The 24780-nt window shown below is 32.3% G+C and overlaps 1 protein-coding gene across 1 annotated transcript; it reads right to left on the bottom strand.

The window, feature by feature from the left end:
• Positions 1-16111: 16111 nt before the first annotated feature.
• On the bottom strand, positions 16112-24044 carry LOC8261138 (NAD-capped RNA hydrolase DXO1). The gene is made up of 14 exons (XM_002516640.4): positions 23469-24044; positions 22292-22524; positions 21855-21920; positions 21655-21733; positions 21015-21094; positions 20900-20923; positions 19544-19668; positions 18775-18991; positions 18630-18683; positions 17853-17899; positions 17465-17549; positions 17071-17134; positions 16756-16888; positions 16112-16485 (listed from the first exon to the last, which is right to left on the bottom strand). The coding sequence occupies exons 1-13, from the start codon at positions 23875-23877 to the stop codon at positions 16785-16787; spliced, it is 1587 nt and encodes a 528-aa protein (XP_002516686.2). The 5' UTR covers positions 23878-24044; the 3' UTR covers positions 16112-16485; positions 16756-16784.
• Positions 24045-24780: the final 736 nt, after the last annotated feature.

The raw sequence follows: 24780 nt of genomic DNA, 5'->3' as shown, positions 1-24780 counted from the left end.
GATAAGTTAGAGGTAGCTTTAATATTGAAAAAAGTAAAGGAAAATCTAGATGAGGAAGTTCTAGACTTTCATAATAAATTAGATGAAGCTATTTCAATGTTACTAGATGAAAGTATTAATGTACCTTTAAATTTTTCTATTGAAAATGAAATAAAAATTACTAATGAACCACCTAAACTTGAACTTAAGGAGTTTTCTACAATACTTAAGTATGTCTTTTTAGGAGATGGAGATACATATCCAGTAATTGTAACATCTTATCTTTTTCCTTCTGAAGAAATGCAACTATTAAAGGGTTAAGGAGACTTAAGAAAGCCATTGGGTAAGGAATTGATATTAAAGGTATTAGTCCAATTATGTGTATGTGTAAAATTATTTTAAAGGATAATGCTAGAGTTGTTAGAGATATCCAAAGAACGCTTAATCCTAATATGAAATAGATAGTGAAAAAGGAAGTTCAAAAACTATTGAATGAGGAAATTATATATCCAAATAGCTAATAGTATATTTAAATTTTTAATGCTATTGTTGTGTGTAATCTTACACGTGTATTTGAGTTGAATTTTAATAAATTTGGAATAATAATTAGCACTAGTTAGGAAGAATTTAAGTTTAATTCGGAGTGAATTTAAGTTGTATCTTTATTTTAGTATTTTGTTTACTTTTAGTCTATTTAGGAATTTGTACTTAATTTTTAATAAGTTTTTCTCTTTTTGTAGGAAAATCTAAAAAGGAGCCTAGATGATCAAGGAAAATATGTCCTATCCACACATGGGCGTATTTGTGCCCATGTCACAAGCTGGATAAAAGATTAAGAAGCACGGTTTGACACACGGCCATGTTCAAAGCCGTGTAGCCTAGATGATCAAGGAACATGTGTCTTGTCCATACATGGGCGTGTTTGTACCCATGTCACATGCTCGATAAAGAATTAAAAAGCACAGTTTAAGACTCGGCCATGTTCAAAGCCGTGTCTGCCACTAGATTCTGAAGAAAATAATGTATAGGGAGCGTATGGGCATGCTCCAACCCATGCCTGCTTATGCCCAAATTAAAGATATATTGAAAGCACAATATGGGATCACATACGGGCATATGCCAAGCCATGCTGAAAACAGAAGGATACCACATGGTCGTGCTTGAAGCCGTGTCAAAAAAAAAAGAGTTTCTTTTATTGAAAACTAAAAAATGAAGGGCAAATTATGAAACATATAACCATCATATAAACAAATCTTAAGGACATACTCAAGGAGATAAGAAGATTTGAATGAAGGTTCAGGTTTTGCATGGTAAATATTTAGGAGGAAATAAGCCTAATATGTGTCTTAAGACTAAAACCAATTGTTCTTCTACCTGGCGGGCCATTTGCCAAGTCTGGGGTCATGTTATGGAAGGAGTCTCATAGAGCGTAGGTGATAGTACCTCTGTCCGCTTTTGGAAGGATAAATAGGTGGATGGTAATAACTCTTTGATGGATCTTTTGATTAGTGTTGTGCCAAATGTTCTGCAGAATCTCCTAGTTCATAGTTTCGTTCTTGTAGGCGCTTAGAATTGGAACATGTTCTAGCAATACCTTCTTGCTTCCATTTGTATGAAAATTTCAGCTGTATATGCTCTTAACATGTCTATGGGAAATGATCAAGTAGTGTGGAACCACTTCGCAAGTGGTATTCATTCGAGCAAATCAGCGTATGAGAGGGTGCGCTCTACACTTTGGCTTACTACCCATGAAAGGCTAGCAACAGCGAGTCTTTGCGCGAGAAAATCGATTCTTCCTTCTTCTCTCGTTGTTATGAGCATGAGGAAGATACTCTACATGCCATAAGATATTGTAACTTTGCTCAAGAAATCTGGTAGAATCTTCTTAAGCAGGATGTTTGGCAGGTGTTCTTCTCTCTTAACACCCAAGACTGGCTTCATTAGAACCTGACTCACAATAGTTGGAGTGATGTGGAGGGGATGGATTGGGGATTGCTCTTTGGCTTAGCTGTTTGGCAACTCTAGCTTTGAAGGAATAAGATTGTTTTCAGAACTAATTCAATGAATTCCTTAAAGGTAATTCAGGCTATTCTTCACAATTGTCATTGGGCTGCTACTGCTCTTTCTATGAATGTTCTCATTGATGCTGATAATAATAACTTGTATAATGAGAATATCTCTTGGCATCCCCTGCCTGTTGGTTGGATAAAGTTAAATGTTGATGGCGGTGTTGAGGACGGCAAGGGAGGAGCTGGCGGGCTTATTCGTGACTCTAATGGTAATTGGATTTCAAGCTTCGTCCAGCTTATTGGTGATTGTCTAATTTTAGAGGTGGAGCTCTAGAGTATCCAGTCTAGCCCAGTGTTGGCTTGGGATCTTGGCTATCGTCGTGTTCTTGTGGAATCTGATTCAAAGGAAGTAGTAGATATGCTGACTTCTTCTGCTGGTGCTACTAGAAATAAGTGCAATCTCGCTTCTGTGATTTGGTCCTCTCTAGCTAAGGACTGACAAGTTTAAATTCATCATGTTTTTCATGAAGGACATCAGTGTGCAGACTAGATCTGCAAGCAAGCTTATAGGAGTTCAATGGGAATTACCAATTCTGTCCTCTCCTCCTTTTGGGTTAAGGGAGCTCTTGCTATCTAACACTTTTGGCACTAGTTTTGTTAGGCTGTAGATTTTGTGTCTCGGCCTGGTTCTTTTTTCACTAAAAGAAAAAAGCTTGAATACCTTTAATCAAGTAGTAATAAAAGATTTTGAATATTAAAAAATATTGAAAGAAGAAGAATAAGAAAAAGAAAAAGAGGAAATAAGCATAAATAGAATAACATAAACATGAGATTCTGTATTGATTGTGATATTCTCAATAAATATAAATGTTGTCTTTTCTTTTCTTTAATAGATGTATCATTAGCTAGAATCTTTTTAGAATGATATGACCAAGTGATAGCTAATAATTAACAAAAGGACAAATGAAATAACAAATTAAAAAGAAGATAAAAAAAATATAAATAACAACAAGCTGTAAATAACAAACAACTTTTAGAATATTTTTAAAATATCGATCATAAAATCTACTCATCGAACCCATCGATACTCGAGCTTATCATTATCTCATTATTTGTTAATAAGGTTAATGACTTGGTATTTTCTAGCTGACAATACTGATACTAGGCAATTCCTTCTTCTCCAAGAGCTTTCTTCCTCAAGAAAGAAATATGAAAATTGAGATTTCAAGAAACTGAGATCTTTCCAAGTGGCTTCTTCAAGGGTCATGTTAAGCTAGTGCGCTAGGACTTACTGCATCATTTCCTTCTCTTTCACAATCTCTCTTTGTTACAATATAGCCATAGGTTGAACTTCAAATTTTCATTTTTTATGAATAACAAGTAGTTCAATAGCAGTGGTGACATCAGGACCAATTCGATCTTATAAGCCACTAGACCAACCTTAGCTACTACTTTGTAAGGACCAAAGATCTTGTTGAAAGTTTCATGTTTCTTCTAATCGTAATTGAACTTTATCTATAAGGTTAGAGCTTCAAATATACTAGATTACCTACATCAAAACTACTTCCACTTTTGTGAGAATCAACAAATTGTTTTTGTCAATTTTGAGCTTTAGCCAAGTTGTCCTTGAGTTCTTGAACCATTTGCCTTCTCTATTCCAAGAATGCTTCTACTATAGCTGCAATTATTCTATTTATAGGAAGGGAAGTAATTAAAGGAGGGGTGAGCCCATACAAAGCTTGAAATGGAGTCATTTTATGCTTGTATGATAGTTCATAAGATATCAAATCTCAACTAAAGATAACCGCTTGTACCAATTCCTTGCTTTTGAAAACGCATGCTCCTCAAGTAATTCTTCAAACATTAATTCACTTTTTCAATTTGTCCATCTAACTAAGGCTGATAGGTTGAGCTCATATTCGGTTTGACCCTAACTAAACAAAATAACTCTTGTCAGAAGTTACTGGTGAAAACCTTATCCCTGTTTGAAATGATACTACTAGGAAATCCATGCAACTTGTAAATGTGATTCAAAAACAACTGAGCCACTTTAAAAGTAGTGTAAGGAACTGACAATGGTATAAAGTGATGATATTTTGTCAACCACTGCCAGTATTTTATCATTACCTTCTAATTTAGGTAATTGATCAATGAGATCCATTGAAATGGATTCACATGCTTGATTAGGCACTTGGTGTTCTTTGATTTAATTTGCAACTTTTTATATTTGATTTAATTTGCATGAAACATGTAAAGAGTTGTAGGTATTTTGAATGGCATGATGGTGTTGTTACTGGTAGGGTTATAAATTTGCTAAATAAGCTTAGAATTGAAAGAAAATGAGAATAGGCAATTAAAGGCTAATAGAACAAGGTCGCTGATAAGTGTAGAAATTGCATCTGAAACTGATGACTTGTTGAATGAAGTTAAGAGACTGAAGAATTCTAATATGAAAGAAATAAAAAAGTTGAGGAAGAAAATGATGACCGGATATTTTCTTACGGTACTATCTTATATTATAATGTTAGTGGTATTAGGGTTGTTTCAGTATAGTGATAGTATAGGAGCAAAAAATAGATGATATAATTTTTCCAAAGTAATTGTCCTTGTAATTGAAAGTCCAAGTAATCGAAAGTCTCTTTGTAATCGAAAGTCTAAATTAAATTAAAATAAAAAGTAGTTATGCTGCAAACTTAAGCAAAAGAGTATATTGTTTTGTACAACTGAAATCTCGTTAAATATATGCCAAAGTAGTTCTCTTTACAAAATTAACCAAATATGATCAAGCAATGTGGCAAAAGTTGCAATATATAAATATAAACACATATGCCAAAAGAATATCCATGAAACAAAATTAATTAATATTCTAAGCTCTTGAGTTGGTGGTGTTGCAGAACCACCTGCTTGTCCTTAGGTGGCCCTAATTTGATCTCTCTATCTTTGCAATTTCTTAGTGGTCACTGCTATAGCTCCCCATCCACTGTAAGCCCGGAGGCTGAAATAGTAAATCATTTGGTGAAATAACTTTTGAACCATCTCTAAAATATTTGATTGTCCTTAATGGTTTTCCTGTTGGTTTTTTCTATCTTCTCCTTCTTAGTTGCTTCTCATTAGGTATGGCCATTAGGATCAACAAAAGATCCAATACTTCCTTCTACAATAACAATTTCAGTTTCCAACCCAAGCGGCAAAACGCATAAGAATGCAAAACATATAAAAATGGAAAACACATAACGATTGCACTAGCATCTTAAACACAACTAGTTGGAGAACACAAACACATATTTAGATGGAACTCATATTTAGAATTATATTGCCAGTATCTGGATCAATACAACAACCATATTCAACTTGTTTGGTTGATCTACGAGGTCGATTTGCAATGCTGTATTGAAGTGGTTGATGAGTGGATGAAAATGAGTTACTAAATTGAGGAGGTGGAATAGGAGGTCTGCTTGTAGGTATTCCTTTATTGCTTATGGATTGTTGGCTTTGTTGGGCTTGTGTGTCCTCAGTTGGCGGTATATGTTGGCATATACTAGAAAAATCAGTCACATCATTATTGGAAAAAGACTTAGCACAATAATAAAATTACTTAATTTTCCTTTTTAGATAATGCCTTCTGTTATGATCTTCCTCTCTACAAATACCACAACTTTATTTTTTTCCCTTTCTTTGATAACTTTCTAATGGTGTTAGGCTCATTAGAAGCCCTAGTTTTCTTCTTCTTTTGTCTACCTACTAACTTAAGGACTAGTGGAGGCTCAATTGGCAGAAATTCCTCACACCTCCTAAATTTCTTGGCTGGCATAAGTTGCATATGAATCTTATAACTTTTAAGGTATGTAGACTTATGATACCATTTGCTCATCACATCTAAAGGGTCTATCTTAGAATTGTACAAAGCACAAATAGCATGCCCACATGGGATTTCAGTAAGTTCTTATTGTCTACATGTATACTACTCCTTATCCAATATAAATGTGTGCTTGTCATCACCTTCCCCTATTTTATAACCCACATCACCATTGAAGGTGACTCTGCACCTAAAAGCTGCATCTTTGTTGTCATGCAACATCTCCGTTGTTTTTGGACTCCATTTCATTCATCCATTTATCAGTCAACTCCTTGTTCTCTTTAATTTTGATCATTGTTTGTAATTTAATATCTTCAACCATGCTGATAATAGGCTTGTGCCTAGCATTCAAAATCTATAAGTTGAAGCTTTCTGTGATATTATTATCCACTATTTATGACTTGCACCTAGAGTTGAAATATGCTCTACACCAATAAGATGGATTGTACTTCATCAATTCCTCAGTAGCTTGTTTAGTGACTTGAATATACAGAAATTGCAAGTATATAAAAAAAAATTAAAACACATAACACAACAACCCAAGTAGATGGATCTTTACTATTTCCAATTTGTTTAATTATTTTTGAACTCTTCATCAAATATAATCCATGCATATGTCCAAATCCTCTTCTTTAATTCCCCTCCTTTCCACTTCTTACTCCAATTGCCATATATATTCCTTACACACCACATGTGCTTTGCCTTAGATAATATTTGTATGACAGCTTCTATTATACCCTATACAAAGTTCATCAAAACAAATTAAAGACAAACAAAACTGTTAACATATTAAATAGAAACAGCAGACAATATTTGTACCTTTTGCATATCTGATATCAATGTATAAAGAAAGAACCAAGAGACAACATGACAAGAATATGCTTCGTAAGTATTTTGTCTCTAGAATGAAAATTTTATTATTTAACTCCTGTTTCAAACTTTTTTTAGAAAAGACTTAAGTCAATGTGGAATGAACCTTTTGAAATAATAACTGTATTTCCCTATGGTATGGTGAAATTACACAAATATAAAACGCGAGAGCAATTCAAAGCGAATGACCATCATTTAAAACTGTATTATGAAAGAATGACTTATGGACATGAAGTGGAATGCATCGATACACTAACAATTTGAGCTCAACTTAGCAATGTCTAGCTATAAATAATAAATTTAGCATTTGTATATTTAAACTTTTAGTACTTTTATTATTTATCTTATATTTTTAATTTAATCAAAAAGTATTTTTATTTTTATTTTTATTTTTAGGAAACTTGCAAGTGATTCAATCATCCTAACATCTAAAAAATCCTCAAGTGCAAAAAGGGTTCTTCATGTGGTAATACTAAATTTTATTGCTTAACATTATGCTTTAATGGTTAGTTGAATTTGTGTATTATATGAGTGTTTATTTATTTTATTATATGCTTAATAATTATTAATTATGTGGCTTATAATTGTAAAGATTTATTTAAAGTTAGGATATTAGTTTCTTTGTAAGATTAGGACAAGCAATTAAAAGAGAATTAATAGTTCTAATCAATAAAAATAACCATCTCATAATCAAACTAGGATTGAGGAGACCTCTATATATAGGCACACCTCCCCCTTTCATTAAGAGCTAAAATTTCTCTTCTTCTCAAAGCTCTTAATCAAAAAAGTGTAAAAGAGGAGGTAAGCTCTCCCCCACCTTCACCATCACCACATCATTCTAACTATAATCCAAGCCATCAAAAAAAGCCTTTAAGAGATCTAAAAGGATTAGAAGTAGATCACCCACACCATTCACACTACTATCAATACCATCTAATTCAATAAGAGCTTCAAGACATGTAAAGAAAATTAGAAGGAAGTCTCCTACATTGTTCCTTCCACTTGGATTTTCCAAATGTTAGCGCTAAAAAAGGAGGCTTAGGACATAATATAACTTTAAATAGCTCACTATTTTTTATGCTTATCATACAACTTACTATAGACCTATGAAAAAACCTCTCTTGAGCAAATTATGAAAATTGAGTATTCTGAAAGAAAAAGTGGAAATAGGCACAAATAGAATAACAGAAACATGAGATTTTGTATTGATTGTGATATTCTCAATAACTATAAATGTTGTCTTTTCTTTTCTTTAATAGATTTATCATTAGCTAGAATCTTTTTAGAATGATATGACCAAGTGATAGCTAATAATTAACAAAAGGACAAATGAAATAACAAATTAAAAAGAAGATAAAAAAATGTAAATAACAACAAGCTGTAAATAACAAACAACTTTTAGAATATTTTTAAAATATCGATCACAAAATCTACTCCTCGAACCCATCGACACTCGAGCTTATTATTGTCTCATTATTTGTTAATAAGGTTAATGACTTGGTATTTTCTAGCTGACAATACTGGTACTAGGAAATTCCCTCTTCTCCAAGAGCTTTCTTCCTCGATAAAGAAATATGAAAATTGAGCCTTCAAGAAACTGAGATCTTTCCAAGTGGCTTCTTCAAGGGTCATGTTAAGCTAGTGCGCTAGGACTTACTGCATCATTTCCTTCTCTTTCACAATCTCTCTTTGTTGCAATATAGCCATAGGTTGAACTTCAAATTCTTCATTTTTTATGAACAACAAGTAGTTCAATAGCAGTGGTGACATGAGGACCAATTCGATCTTATAAGCCACTAGACCAACCTTAGCTACTACTTTGTAAGGACCAAAAATTTTATTGAAAGTTTGATGTTTCTTCTAATCGTAATTGAACTTTATCTATAAGGTTAGAGCTTCAAATATACTAGATTACCTACAACAAAACTACTTCCACTTTTGTGAGAATCAACAAATTGTTTTTTTCAATTTTGAGCTTTAGCCAAGTTGTCCCTGAGTTCTTGAACCATTTGCCTTCTCTATTCCAGGAATGCTTCTACTATAGCTGTAATTATTCTATTTATAGGAAGGGAAGTAATTAAAGGAGGGATGAGCCCATACAAAGCTTGAAATGGAGTCATTTTAAGCTTGTATGATAGTTCATAAGATATCAAAACTCAACTAAAGATAACCGCTTGTACCAATTCCTTGCTTTTGAAAACGCATGCTCCTTAAGTAATTCTTCAAACATTAATTCACTTTTTCAATCTGTCCATCTAACTGAGGCTGATAGGCTGAGCTCATATTCGGTTTGACCCTAACTAAATAAAATAACTCTTGTCAGAAGTTACTGGTGAAAACCTTATCCCTGTTTGAAATGATACTACTAGGAAATCCATGCAACTTGTAAATGTGATTCAAAAATAACTGAGCCACTTTAAAAGTAGTGCAAGGAACTGACAATGGTATAAAGTAAGGATATTTTATCAACCACTGCCAGTATTGTATCATTACCTTCTAATTTAGGTAATTGATCAATGAGATCCATTGAAATGGATTCACATGCTTGATTAGGCACTTGTAGGAGTTGTAGTAGTCCTGGATAGTTCACATTTTCAGCTTTACATCTCCAGCATACTTATTATTTATGAATCTAATTGTAGACATCTTTCTTTATCCATTCTAGAAAAGAATGATCCTTAAGTCTATTGTAGAAAGCCTTTATACTAGAATGTCCACCAAAAGAAGAGATATGAATTGCCTATAAGATTCCAGCTTTCTACCACTTTATTTTTTTATTCCTTTCCCATAAAAGATACTATGCTTTAGTCCTAACAACTTTGACATTCCTTTTGCTTGGATATATGTGTGTATCTTTTGTTGTAGCAGATATCTTGTACTCTCAGGGTCTATTTTAGGGATAAAATGATTACTTTCCAAGTAGTGTCTCCAATTGGAAATTGCAAAGAGAATGGTCATTAACTCCTCATAAACTAAGGCATCTTGGTGCTTGAGGCTCACTACCTTACTGATAAAAGCTATTGGCCTATAAACTTGCATCAACACAATATCAATACCTTTATTATTGGCATCAGTTTCAAGTATGAATGGTTTTGAAAAATCAGGCAATGCTAATACTAGAGCCTTGCACATTACTTCTTTAAGAGCATTAAAGGCTACTTCTGCATCTTCTTCTCACTTAAAAGAATCCTTCTATAATAATTTAGTTAGTGGCCTTACAATCACCCCATAACCCGTGATAAACTTTATGTAATAACCAGTAAGTCCTAGAAAGCCTCTCAATGCCTTCAAGTTAACTAGTGTAGGCTAGTTGATCATGGCTTCAACTTCTGATTAGTCAGTGCTCACACCTCTACACTTATTGTGCGCCCAGATATTCGATCTATTATTAAGCAAAAAGAACATTTGGAAAGCTTCATAAGGAGTTGGTTCTTTTAACGAATTAAAAAAAATCTGAAAAACTGGATCTATATCTAACGAATCGCACCTACCAAGAAAAAGTATTTTAGTTGTAGAATCTGAAATGTTACCTTTAAGTGCTTGACATGTGTTTCTAAGCCAGGACTGTAGACCAATATGTCATGAAAATACTAATATGAACTTTCTTAGGTAAAGCTCGAAAGAGTTTATTAAGGATTGAAAGTTTTTGGTGCATTTGTAAGCGCAAAGGGCTTCACTTGAAATTCACCTAAGGGTAGTTTCATATGTGTCACCAGGCTTTATTCTGATATGGTGATAACTATACCCTCAAATCTAGCTTAGTGAAGAAGACTGCTCTTTTCAACTCATCTAGCAAATCAACAATGATTAGTATTGGAAACTTATTCTTGATTGTGATGGAGTTGAGCTGCCTATAGTCGACACGGAACCTCCATGTTCTATCCTTCTTCTTGACTAGAAGAGTGATGCAAAAGGACTACAACTAGGTTGAATAATGGAATTGCTTAGTACTTCCTTGACCTCTCTCTTAATTTCAGCTTTTTGGTAGTATGGATTTATGTAGGGTATACTATTAAAGGGCTAAGTTCCTTCTTTAAGAGGTATGTTATGGTCTTGGTTCTTATAGATCAAAATGTATGAGGGTCTTGGAAAAATTGACTGTAATTTTCAATTAGGGTGGTCATAGCCAAGGGTAGTGTATCTAATTTTTTATTGAGGGTAATATAGTGGTATGATTGGTTAGGAATGGAGTTGCATGTGATAAAGAATACCTGCACAATCTTGAGTCCCAAACTTCCTTAAGAAATGTTGTAGTTCCTCGTGGATTGCAAAGTTGCAGTCCCTCTCACTCCCATCAACTGCACCTGTTTACTATCTTGTCAAATGAAAATTTCATTTATATGAAATCAAAAGTCATAGTACTATAGGTGTTCATCCAATCAGCTCCTAAGAGCATGTCATGTCCTCCAAGCTTTAAGACTCTAAAATCATAAGTAAATTCAACGCATTGTATTAACCAATTGAACCCTTCACACTTGCTCCTATTGACCATATTTTATCCATTGGCTACAGTTACTATAGTATCTTTGCCTTTACTATTGGTGCCCCCACTTCTATCACCATTTTTAGCATCCACAAAATTATGGTTGCTGCCATTGTGAATCAATATATCAATTGACTTTCCCTTTATTGCACCCTTAATTTTCAGTGAATTGGCAGCCTCTCTATCCTCAATAACATGCATAAATATCTCTATGCATCCTCCTCTCCATTAAACTTCTCCACTTCTTTTTCTTCATCAGCTTCTCCTATTGTAGTTAATACATTCAACTGCTTTGGTTTGCATTGATGGCCCACTTAGTACTTATCACCATATCTGTAATACTAGCCAGGATTTCTTTTGGTGTTTGAATTTGTAACTTCAGTACTAGGTTGTGTTTGGGTGGGAATGGAGATGGCTTGATTGGTGTTTGTCTTAAGTTGCTTACCAGTGTTTACAAGGGGGATTTTAGTATCAAATTTAGGGTTGTTTGTATGTGGTTCTAAGTAGGTTAGGATTCTGTGAAGGTGTTTTTAGTGTTTAGTTCTACTTTTTGAACATGGCCTAAATTGATTACTCTTGGAGCTTGGATTGTTCGTTGGCTTCGTTAAGGATTGCAGGTTTAAAAATCTTCAAAATTGGCCTTAGTTCCTTACTTAGACCACTGATGAAGCTAGAAAAAAGTAGCTTTCATCCAACCAAGGATGATGTTTTAGCATCAATGATTTCAATTCCTTAAATTTCTGTTGGTATTCTTCAATACTTTCACTCTGTTTGATCTTATTAAATTCTTCAACTACATCTGTAATACTCAATTTCCCAAACCTTCTATAGAATGCTTCTGCAAACTCATCCCAAGTTCTATCCCCATTCTGGTTTTCCCAGCCATGGTACCACACATCAGCTTTCTCTCTTAAGCAGAGAGAAGCTAAATCAATCTTTTGATCCTTGCCATAAAGTTGGAAGTATTTCTAACACTTCCTGATTCAGGATTTGGCTTGTGCACCCATAAACTGAGTCTGCCCCGTCTTTGGCATCATAGTTATTCTATTACTTCCAGTAGTCTTACTATAAGCAGGGGCAAAATTACTTGAAAAATCACTAGTCACATGATTTAATCTAGGATTAGGAAATATTTCTTACCTTCAGATCCCACTACTTTACCTCCTAAATGAATTTTCCTTGGAAGTGGTAGTCGGTGCAGGCATTGGCGCGTGAGGGGTTGCAGGAACAGAGGTAGAGCTCTCCTTTTGATAGGTTAGAGTCTTCATTATCTTCAATAGTTAACCTATTGGCTACTGTAGAGAGTTTTGAGAGGTTTGTATAACTCGTTGAGCAGTAGATTGCTCTTGAAGCTATTGTTCTGTGCATCTCCAAATGACTATATATATCTCTCTCATAAACTCTCGACCTCTCTAGTCCAACACTCAAACATGTTCCTCTAGGTTCTGCAGCAAATCAACATCAGTCATAGTTTCCTTTACCTTAGCTATCTCAATAACCTGACCTTTAGCAACCTCAACAGTCTTAGCAACTTCAGCAACTGTTGATTTCTTCATAGGCATCAACTGTTCAATAATGGTAGGGTCTAGATCATATTGCTTTGTTACCAAATTGTCAAGTACCAGGCTCATTAAATGCTTGAGTACCTCTAATCAAGTAGTAACGAAAGATTTTAAATATCATAATATTGAAGATAAAAAGAAAAGGAAGAAGCAAAAAGGAGAATTAGAGGCACAAATAGAAGAACAAAAATGAGAATTCGTATTCATTGTAATATTCTGAATGAATATAATTGTAGCTTTTTCTCTCCTTTAATAGATCAATCATTATCTAAAATTTTTCTAGAATGAAGTGACCATTAACATGTAATAATTATCAAAGGGTCAATGAAAATAACAAACTAGCAAAAAGGTTGCTTACTTAGCTGATAATGCTATACTTAACATGTTACTATTTGAGTTTGATTCTAATATTTTAGGTTGATTAATCACATTGTTTTCATTTCATTGTTATGGGGGTTATTTGATGATTATAGTTCCTTAATATGTGGCAAATATAGCTCCAAATTTAAATTTAAACTTTTTTAATGCAATTTATATTTAATTTTAAAAATTGACCAAAATCATTTCAAAATTGAGAAGTTATTATTTTCATCTCTAATTATCATATAAAAATAGTTATAGCTATGAAGTAAAAATCTCATCCCAAATTGTGGGACTTGGTTTAGCAGAATTTTACATTTTATTGATTTTAAAACAGACACATTTTTAATAGTAAAAAAACTATATTGAGAAGTTAATGATCTGTTTAGTTATGGAAAACTGAAGCTATTTTCTAGAGAATTCTTCAAGAAAACAGAAAAATAGAGTTTCATGTTAAAACTGGGAGATGGAAAAATATTTTTCAAATCTCTATATTTATACTTGAGTGTAGAAAATATTATTTTGATGTTTTATGTTAATAAAATACAGAGGTAGATTTCACTATTATTTTCCTATGTTAGCACATCTCTTTCATTTAGTGATCTTATCTTAATTTTTTATTTTTATTTTTATTTTTCAAATGAAAAATAAAAAATTAAAAAAACTTGGAAATATAGAAGAAAACTGAAAATTGAAAATAAAAATAATTATCCACAGCTAAACTACCCCTAAGATTTTCTTACATTATTTCCACAACAAATTTTTTATTTTTTTAATTGACTAAAAATATTATAAAAATGTTACAGCTTATGTTAAAAATTTATAAGATTAACAAAATCAAATAAAAATAATTAAAGAATAGTTATTTCTTAATTTAGTAAGACAAAATTATAATTTTATTATTTTTATGAAGATCAAAAAATAAAGAATAGTTATTCATTTATGAGTGGAAATGAATATTTCCACCCTTATTCTCCTAAAGTTATTAATCTCCTGCCGCTCCAAAATTGAAAAACTCCTTACTTCTTTCAATTGTTGGTGGCTACTGTTGATCGCCAACTCTTCTCAACAGTCAGTGGCTACCTTTAATTGTCAATCTTTCGGTCTCTTCTCAACCTTTAGGTGGCTCAACAGTGATGAACCCTTTTCTATATGGACCTTCCTTATATATAATTGCCAAATTAGGCCACATTTCTTTTGCCTACTTTAGTAATTTTTGGTCAAATTTGATAGTGTTATATGATACATGGCTATGTCTCTGGCTGCCATTTTTTAAATTTCATCATTTAAAAAATAATAATAGAAAAATAAATACTATCATTTTTTGATAGTTTTGAATTAGTTTTGCTAGAAGTGAAGTAAACCAGTAATATTGCTTGCTGCTAATGCATGTATTGTTTTGTGGCTTTTAAGTTTTTACTGATGTGTAAGTACTGTATTCGTCCTATTACTTTTTTTGAAATGTAATGAGTCTAAGTTTCTACAACATTTCAATTTTCCGGTAAAAGTAATGTTGGGTAGAAACAAGAAAAAAATTGGCAAAGACATAAGTAAAAGTATAGAAGTTGAGTTAATAATCCAACAGAACGTTGAAGAATTATTTGGAATATTGAATGAGATTAAAGGATTGACAATGAGTGAGAAATTCACTGTCTTGAGAAAAATTCTAAAAGATCATTATTCAAATGTTGTATTTTTCAGTCTTCTAGCTGAATATAAACTTTGATAGGTGAAAGAATTTCTCATGAATTTAGATGACTGATCTTCATAGAATATTAGACATTATTGAATCAACTACTAATAATTATATTTTAGCCTGTGATGATTGTTTTAGCTTTAGTTTTGAGATATTAATTTGAATATGATATTCTATTTTAAGACTTTAGACAAGTGTAATGAATTATATATAATTTTTAAAATATTCTTGTTCAATTTTATAACAATATTAGACATTCTAATAGAAGTAGATTAATTCTATATCATATTAGATGTTAGAAGTTGATAATACTAAAATTCTTACTTTTTTATTTAATTTAAAAATAAGATGGTTTAATAAGTGGTTAAATTTATGTGTTCAATATTTTAAATTATTTTAATAATATTTTATATTTATTTTTAAGTTAAATTTATGAAATTATATGATAATTTAATTTTAATAATAAGAATACTTAAATTAATTTACAAGAGTTTTAAAATCATTGATATTTAAGTTATTATATTTCACATATTATATTAACGAATTAAACAATGAAATAGAAATAGAATAATTATTCTATACCATAAACCAAATCATGAAATAGGAATAACTATTCTATTCCTAACCTATTTTATTTCTTAAGAATAGCAATTCTATTTGTAGCATATTTCATTCTGTGAACCAAACATAGTCTAAATGTCTATTGGAAACCGGCAACCCAAATTGCTCAAAGTTGCTTAGAATTTGATCCAATGAAGCCTTTTTAGATTAAATTAATAATATAAGTCTTTCAGACATACTCTAAAATTAATTAAGAGAATATTATTTTTACTGCATAAATATTTCAAAAATATTTTTTTTTTACTTTTGTTTTAAAAAATATGATGTGGTTATTTTTTAAATTATTTTTTAGTTATTTTTTAATTATTTTATCAAAAAACAACCAGTATATTTTAAAAAAATTTTAAAAATTATATTTTTAATATTTTAATACAATAAGAATAAAAAAAATAACACCATAAAAAAATTGACATTTTTATTATTTTTCCCCTAATAATCGAGATAAGCTCAAAATAGAAAAGGCTCAGTTTGTCAGACTTGTGAGGCTTCTTATTTATAGACTTGTAAATTAGTTCGTAAACTTAAGTATTAATAACTTAATATTTAAATATAAAAGTTACTTATTTTCACCTATAATAGATATAAAGATTCCTGCTTGAATATATAACTAGAATAAAATTATAGGTTTTAATAAATATATTATAATTTTTGTAATAAATTTTACACTTTAATAAATAGATGAATAAATTAATTTTTAATAGTCATTAAACTGGTTTAGGTTCACGAGACATAAAACATTTAATGCATTATGTTTAATAATAAAAGAAGTAAGCTCAAACTAGCCAGAACTCAACTCGGATTGGCTCAGTTCAATTGCCCCCATATGCACAAGATTTAATTAAGCAAATACACAACTGAGGTGGTCATGCCAATGACATGGTTACATTGTCTTCAAGAACTTGTTTCTAAGTGCGAGCTCAACACTTCATGTTCGATCCTCTTCTCTTCTGAGTTGGCATGAAGCCTATTCTGTTGATTCACTGCTCATGTTCAATTCGGCTGACGCCATACTTTCTTGGAAGAAGCATAACCCTCCCCGAATTTAGAATCTAGAGGCATAAAGACTTCTAATTTAAATTCGAAGGCATTAATCATATCCCAGGATGAAAATGAAAAGAAACAAAATACATGACAGAATCTTCTCTCAGTTAACAAGTTAAATTGAGCATGGTAAAATACTAGCGGTAGAGGAACTAAGGGGGGAGAAAAAAATGGCCTATGGCATTCATGATTCAACAGAATCCTATTCACTATACTGCTAAGACATTGTTTCACTTACAATCATACTCAATGGGAAAATTCTACATTAAAAGGCTTACCGCTGGTAAACAAGATGTCCCGATATGCTTTACAATTGCATGACATGGTTAGTGATTGCATCTGGACAAGATTGTGCTTGAAGCAGCTCTAAACGTGTGAAAGGTGGAGCAAACTGCAAAATGTAGTCTTCATCTGACGCCATAAAATAGAAGTAAAATATATTAGTTCTGAAAATAAGGTGATAACAAATGAGTACCTCATTAAAAGGGTTGAGAGACATAGTCCAATAATGTGTTAGGATCTATAGTAGTTTTCAGCATTTAAATGAAACAGAAGGTTTAAAAGTAGCATAAATAAAAAGATTGCGAACTCACTTTCTTTGACTGTTCCATAGAGCCAGCATAATACCTCATCAGCAAAGGCTAGGCAAACACCTCCCTGCAAATTTCAAAATAACAATGATAAATGGAGATGCACGAATAGTTGTGCGAACTTCGCTTAATGCAAAGTCCCAAATACTATAAAGTGCCATGTGCAGACATTGGCGATGACATAGTTCAGACTAATAAAATAATGTTTAGAGCTCATTACTATAAGCGCAGGACTAGACATATCCTTACAATGCTGGGAAATGCGAACCGAACTCTTGAAAAGTGAAAGGGAGGAGTTTGTGTAAGTGTGGGAGCGAGCATGCAAGTTAACAGAACCACCATGGAACAAAATGCACCATAAAAAACTAGGAAACAATTCAAAGGACACCATGATTACCTGCCAATAGTTCTTTGCTTTTACTCTGTTTGTTATGTCCTTAGTTGTAAGTCTCTCTGTGCGGACAAGTCGACCTGCATCATCCCTGAATAGGAGAAGACATGACAGTTTTGAAAAAGAATAATCTTGTAGCATCATTAGGCACAGACAAGGCATGCTTTTTTGCATTATGGTATATATGGTATATACCTAAAGCCAATGTGCTCAAATCAATTATGAATTTTCTCCAAAATACCTAAATCATAACTTCATCATTCCATCTAACCTTAATTCTTTCCGAGTCATTAGAAGCAAGAGAAATAGCTATGTCAAGTTCAAATCCCAACCAAAGTGGAATCAACTGTTATAAAGCAGAAGATACAATGTCATAGAAACAGGAATTAATTACCTAAATCCAATAACAATATAAGGAACCCCAGCCAAGAATGATTGAATCTACAGTAGATAAGACATCCAAGTTAGTCACTCAAATAAAATTCCATCCAGGCAGACAAAATGGACAAGAACTAGGTCCATATGCAAAATTGCATCACTAAAATAATAATACTGAACCAACCAGCAAAAGAGATTTTCCTTCTCATGAAAGCCATGAAAACATTTAAGGATATTACATGGAAAATAAAAATAAGGTCTGTGATGAGATGACCATACTAGTTCTAATAATGTCCATCAATGAAAAATATAGGAGTCAAAACGGACATGCAAATTTAAAGAGGAACTCAAGCCGATAAATGTAATCCCATTGAACCCATAATTTACATTTACGATAAATTACTCACTGAGCATTAGACCTAAATATGATTTACAACCCAAATCCCCATCCTATATCGAAACGGAGGCTTATCACCATACCTACTGCTAAAATACTCAAATTATGTGTATATATAAGGAAAAGGAGAGAGAGAAGCAATCTCTCTAGTTCCAAAAGAAAAAAAAGTGCAAGTATTCTAAAGAAAGGACTATCATATCAATAAAAAATTGTGGATATACTAGGAAAGGCACTGTTTCAACTTAAACAAAACGACAAACCATCTACAATATCATGCAATGCAATTCAGTGTGTGAATCTCCTTCGAAGAATACAGAAGCTCCTGTAGTTCTAAGAGTAAGCATGGGGTGAATAATGATGAGCAAATGAAAAAAGTATATCGTAATGGCTATCTACCCAGAACTTGAGCAATTTCTCTCTCTCAAATCTTTCCTCAGTATGATAATCCAGCTGCACAGCAAAGGGAATTTACAGGTTATCAAGGAAAAGATTTGGTTATAAAGATAAAATAAGAAGAAAACTGTGAAACAGGCATGTAAACCTCACGACTTGTTTTTAACTCCACATAAAACCGCTTCCCATCATCAGTTGAATCACAACAATCCATTTCAGCACCCATGAGAATGCGATGAGCACCTAATTTGGTTTTAAGCACAGAACAGTATTCAACATTGGCATCAACATGATGTATTCCTTCTCCATCAGCTCGTTTGGGATCTTCAGTGGCTAGGCTCTCAAAACAGTATCCCCAATAACATCTAAATACAAAAGGATAACAGAAGACAAAAACTTCACATGGATTAGTTCAATTAAATGGCCATGTCATTTTGCAAATGTATGAAATGCAGACCTTCAATCAATAAGAATGACTAGCAGAACAAGCTATCATTTGGAATTTCGTCCATTCACTTCCCTTACATTCCATTTTCATCTCAGTCTCCGCCAGAACATTTATTTCCTACCTTTCTTGAGAAAATAATTCATAAGATAGACTATTCAGAAAAAGTAGCCCACTTCTCCAACTATAAACAAAAGACTTTAACCATTTCCCAGAGCTTGCATTCCCTACGTGGTTAAAGAGTCATTCTTCCATCTACTATTAGAGCAAAATCACCATCTAATTTAACCAAAAGTAAGCTTCCTGCAACTAAGAAAAAACTCTAGACTTCTAATAAAAGTCTAGCAGCATCGATGTATCTGGTAGACAAGGGGTGTTTTAATTCCCAGCACATTGTGTTGCACCTTTCTAAACTTCTATTTCCTTTCAAGATAAGAACAATGCTAAAATAGTTTACGTTTGAGTCTAGTACCTTCGACGCTCCAATTCACTTTTTGGCCGTTCAGGTAATTTATGTACGTCAAGATAGACAACCCCATTCCTCTTATGCACCCCCATTTCCCAAGGCTCATGTCGAATATAAGCAGTTACCAAAATCTGAAAATAGAACAAGTTAATCAAGTGCTGAAAATGCTAAAAGATTGTCTACCAAAAACAAAATAAAGGGTAAATTACCTACAACTCCGTGATACTTAGCGGCAATTACAAATTAAGAAAAGCTAATTTGAAAATAACATTCCTCTCAAATTGGTTGCAATAAATACAACAATTAAGTCCAAAATAATTATTGTCCATGACAGTATTTATAAGGTTTTATTTATGACTTTATGAGAAAGTAATAAAACAATTTTCAAAAACTTTGCATCTATTTTCATAATTTGTCTTGACCTATACTTTCTCATGCAGTTATTTTTTTAATTTCTTTTAATTTCATTATAAAAATTGATCTCATTTTATCTCTGTTAGGGAAAACAACAGAGCCTTCAACATTACCTTAAGAATTATGTTCAACTTTTATGATTCATGGCATGTTTTAGATGGCAGATGTTACATATGTTCAGTCTATCACCATAAGGTGTTTTATTTTCTAAAAGCTGTGTGAATAGCGAGTATTCAGTTAAATGTCTGTTTGTGCTTTATTGCTCTGGCTTTTAATAAGACATCCTAGACTAATAATAAAATAACGTTATTCTTTTCCATTAATGTTCTACCACAAGGAGAAAAAGGGAAAAGAAACATTTAGAAGAATGGGATAGTAATTTTCAGAAAAGATTATCTTGATTTGTACTTATAAGCAAAAGTTGAGGGCATAAATATAATACATAAAATTGTAATTAAACCTCGAGGTCTCTCATAACTTGCAATCTCATTTGCACACAAAAGTTTTATATTAATATTCTTCCCACCTACCAATAAGTTAAATGTTGACCCCAGTTAACTGATCCACAGAATCAAAAAGATTAGTTAACACTGTGACTCGAATATCAATAAAGTATTTCAATAGTAACAACTCTATTTACTCCCTCCACTAAAGAATAGCTAATACATCTCCTCTGTATAAATTTAATCAGTTTTGCTTATCCATAATCTTTAGGATTTTTCTTGGCATAGAATAACCAATTTGAGACCAGGAATCACTTGCACTGAACAGATTACAAATTCCAATTGTCATTTCAGTATCACCTGAAAGTAGCTGGTCAAAGACACCTCAAAGACTAGAGAATGTTTTGCATAGCTCAACTATAATTCACATCGATTCATAATTAAGATTTTACTAGAAATTTTTCATTAGAAAAATATAATAAAAGTAATGATGAATAGAAATTACCTTATTGAGGTTATTACGGAAAGTCTGCAAATAGGGAACAAAAGTTTAAATTTAGTTGATAACCTTCATCAGAATATTCAACCATATACAAGCCAAAGATAAAAGATATTCTTACCACAAAATGCATATTCTGGAGTGGAATATTTTTGTCTCTAATGCAACCAAGAAGGTCTCCAAAACCCTCAGAACCCAAATCTAATACAAAGGATTTAAATAAAAAAAATATAAAGGGTTATCTTATACATCAGCTCTCTACCATATCTCATACACACGCAAATACACTGTACAAGCTATTCTTTTGGGTTGCAATTAGGGGTGAGCAAAATTCCGAAAAACCCAAAAACCAAACCATACCAATTCCATTCGGTTCAGTTAAATCTTTTTTTTTTTAAATTCAGTTTATTCAGTTCAATCGGTTTTATAAAAATTAAAATCATTTCGGTTTTTCAATTATTTAGTAAAATATATTCCTTTTTTATTATAAAATTTAATATTCAAAGTGATTTTAGGTTTGGTTTGGTTATTGTGATTTAACCTCTTATTTGGTTCGATTCGGTTCCCTTTGCTTCATATTCACATACAAGTCGGTTAATTCGGTTTAGTTTTAGATTTGGTTCGATTCATTTTCAGAGTTGGTTTGGTTTATTCAGTAGATATGATTTGGTTCGGTCCAAATGCTCACCCTAGTTGCAATACACAAACAGTTCATTATGGATTATGGAAACATGGTCAAAATTTTCAGTTAGAAGGCTTACCTTTTTTCTCAGTGAACGTATCAAAGCCTTCATTCAGATCAGCTCCAATATCTTCTGAAATATAACGCTTAAAAAGCCTCTAACAATGTGGAAAAATGTTACATTAATAAGTTAACAATAAGCACAAACTATTACATGAGATAGAAACTAATGAAAGAAGTATAGTATCTGTTGGAAAAAAGAGATTCCAGAAGACTTACCAAGGTGCGATCATCAAAGTAGACTTCTCCACCTTCTGCGCGACTATAGCAACCAAGTTCACATGGCTATAGGATCAAATCAATAAACTCAGTATGATAAATAGACAATTTTCACAGTACAATGGTTCACCACTACCACAACCATAAATATGGTATAGACATGATGATCATGTACAACTACTAAACCTAGCACTAACAAGTTTTCAAATCAAACCAAGAAAAATCAACTAGCTCAATTCTGTAATAACTGCACCTTAAACCATCCAAATTTCCTTAAGATTTGGGTAATCTAAGGCTTAACACCATATAAAGAGTTATTAAATCTGGACGATCTGACAATTGTGGCACACTTTTGGTAAACCACATCAAACACAAATCAATATATCACCCAAGGAAAAGCATAAACATAATAGATTCAATAGAACACATAAACCTACCGCCTGAAATGCAACTGCTTTTCTTGACAAAGTTTCTTCACTTTTTAAGAACTTCAGTTCAGAAACAAATCGTTCATCACGGTGACCATTTGAAAATTTTGAACCATAGCCATAGCCCTGTCGTGGAGGAAATCCAGGTCGGGGAAGGAGGCCAGCTCCTCTATCATTTTGCCAACGGCCACGCCCAAAGTTTCCTCTGCCTGGGTTGTGGACATTCCGTATGACTGGCAACACTGCCAATAAATTTTGAGCGAAAAATGTTATAACATTTAATGTGTGCATGAGGGATGGAAAAGCAAGTGTGAGATCAGAATCAGTCTTTCCATTTACGAGTTCAAAGTGCAAAAGACTTATCTTCCCAAATAAGCTGCCAATTATAAGAACTAATCACAATTCAAACATGCAACTTTCAATATATATATATGTGTCTGTGTGCATGTTGTGCCAGTGGCATCAAACCGTCTACAATGATCAAGAGCATCAAGAATCACTTTTCCTCAATAATCATGCTGCTAGCTATCCCATATTTTAATAAATAAAGCAGAGGACTAATTTCTTTCAACTCTCATTAAGTTCTCATGGTCTCGCCCAATTATGAATACATAATCTTGTACTATAATAACAAAGCCATGAAACAGAAAAACAGTATCCGTGAGAAGGAATTTATATCACCTAAACGCAATAGCTTAGATAAATTCTTCCCAGACCCACAGACTCCAAGGATTACTATAAAATCAATTTCCGCTATTGCATCACTTGTTTACTGATGATATCTTAACTGCACAACTTTGTGCAACTTAAAGCTCAAACAAGTATTAAGAATGAATTATATTTAATTAAACAAATTAACTACTGCAACCAAAAGTTTATTGACAAAGTAATAAAACAAGAAATTGATTCACCAGCAAACAATTTTATTTATCGAGCATAAAAAAATATTAAATTAACAAAAAATAAAAATAAACATCACTCCAAATACAAGAAATAATTAGAACTCAGAAGATAATCCTCAACAATACCAAAAGGGCTAAAATCCTAGATTCAAACATCAATAAAACATCAGTAGCTAGGTAAAACCCACTGAACGAACGTAAAAAGTAAAGAAAACAAACAAAATGCAATAAAATCAAAATAAAAAGAAATCGGTTCCAATTTATAACAGCCCAAAAATAATTACCAGGAATAGAGAAACGGCTGGTGGCAGGAGTTTTAACATAATCTTCATTATCAGAACCAAAAAGGTCTCTGTCGTCAAACTCATTATAACCCACTTCATTATAATTATTGCTATTATTATTCTTCTTATTATTATTTACTTCTTCTTCCTCTTCTTCTCCACCACTGCTGGCGCTGCCACCTTCACCCTCGGCACTGCTACTATCTCCACCATCATCACTACTATTTGATGAAGATGATGCGGCTGACGAAGATGATGAACCTGACGATGATGAAGACGATGACGACGACGATGATGATGGTGATGATCTACGGCCACCATTATTAGTATTATTATTGTTTTCTTGATTATCCTCTTCGTATTCTTCATCGTCCCCAAACAAATCAACTTCTTGTTCTGCGAAATCCATTTTTCCTCTTTCAATTTGTTTTTTTTTTTTTTTTTTTTTTTGTTACTTTTTCTGCTTTGCTCTCTACTCAGCACTTCTTTTTCTCTGATCAAAAGTAAATAATTCTCTGAAAGTAGTATTCATATGTAATAATGTGAATTTAATTTTTTAAAGGTCATTTTCCTTTTTCAAATTTTGTACCAAAACAATTACTTGAAGTCTTTTAACGGAGTAATACTATTTACCTCCTCAATTTTTTCTTTTTATATTACACTAGTTATTTTTTAATATTTTAAAATTATAATCTTTTCATTTTTTTAAATTGACCTAAATTTTATTTTAGATTGAATTATTTTAAATAATTATTCAAGCAAAGTATATATTGGTCTCTTATATTTAGCTCGGGTATAAATAACTCTTCGAAAAAAAATTAATTCATATATTTTTAAAAAATATGTTAAATAATTATATAAGCACCTCTTTAAATGGGATAGATGATGACTTTTTTTTTCTATTAAGTGATGCTTACGTGGACAAGTAGAAAAAGTAATAAGAATAAAATATTCTCTTTCTTCGTTCATTACCAATTTATTTTATTTTTTTTAACTTGGCTCCTTTCTTTTGTTGAATGAAAACTAAGAACCCTAATTGTTTGCAAGTCTCAAATCGAAACAAGTAGAAAGGGGAAAAATTGATGGCGTCTTTATCTGCTTCAACAGCTTCCTCGAGGTTAATTTTATATAAGGATCCTTACTATTTCCAATTTGTTTAATTATTTTTGAACTCTTCATCATATATAATCCATACATATATCCAAAACCTCTTCTTTAATTTCTCTCCTCTCCACTTCTTACTCCAATTGCCATATATATTCCTTGCACACCACCTGTGCCTTGCCTTAGATAATATTTGCATGACAGCTTC

This window comes from Ricinus communis, chromosome 1 (genome assembly GCF_019578655.1).
Source record: "Ricinus communis isolate WT05 ecotype wild-type chromosome 1, ASM1957865v1, whole genome shotgun sequence".
NCBI classification, from domain to species: Eukaryota; Viridiplantae; Streptophyta; class Magnoliopsida; order Malpighiales; family Euphorbiaceae; genus Ricinus; species Ricinus communis.
This window is presented reverse-complemented; position numbering and strand designations above follow the sequence as displayed.

Coding starts and splice junctions, on each gene's coding strand:
- LOC8261138 (XM_002516640.4), bottom strand. CDS start 23,877: ATGGATTTCGCAGAACAAGAAGTTGATTTGTTTGGGGACGATGAAGAA. Junction 21,921..22,291: donor AAGCAGTTGCATTTCAGGCG/GTAGGTTTATGT, acceptor TTGATCCTATAG/CCATGTGAACTTGGTTGCTA. Junction 18,992..19,543: donor AGTGAATTGGAGCGTCGAAG/GTACTAGACTCA, acceptor TTTTGTATTTAG/ATGTTATTGGGGATACTGTT.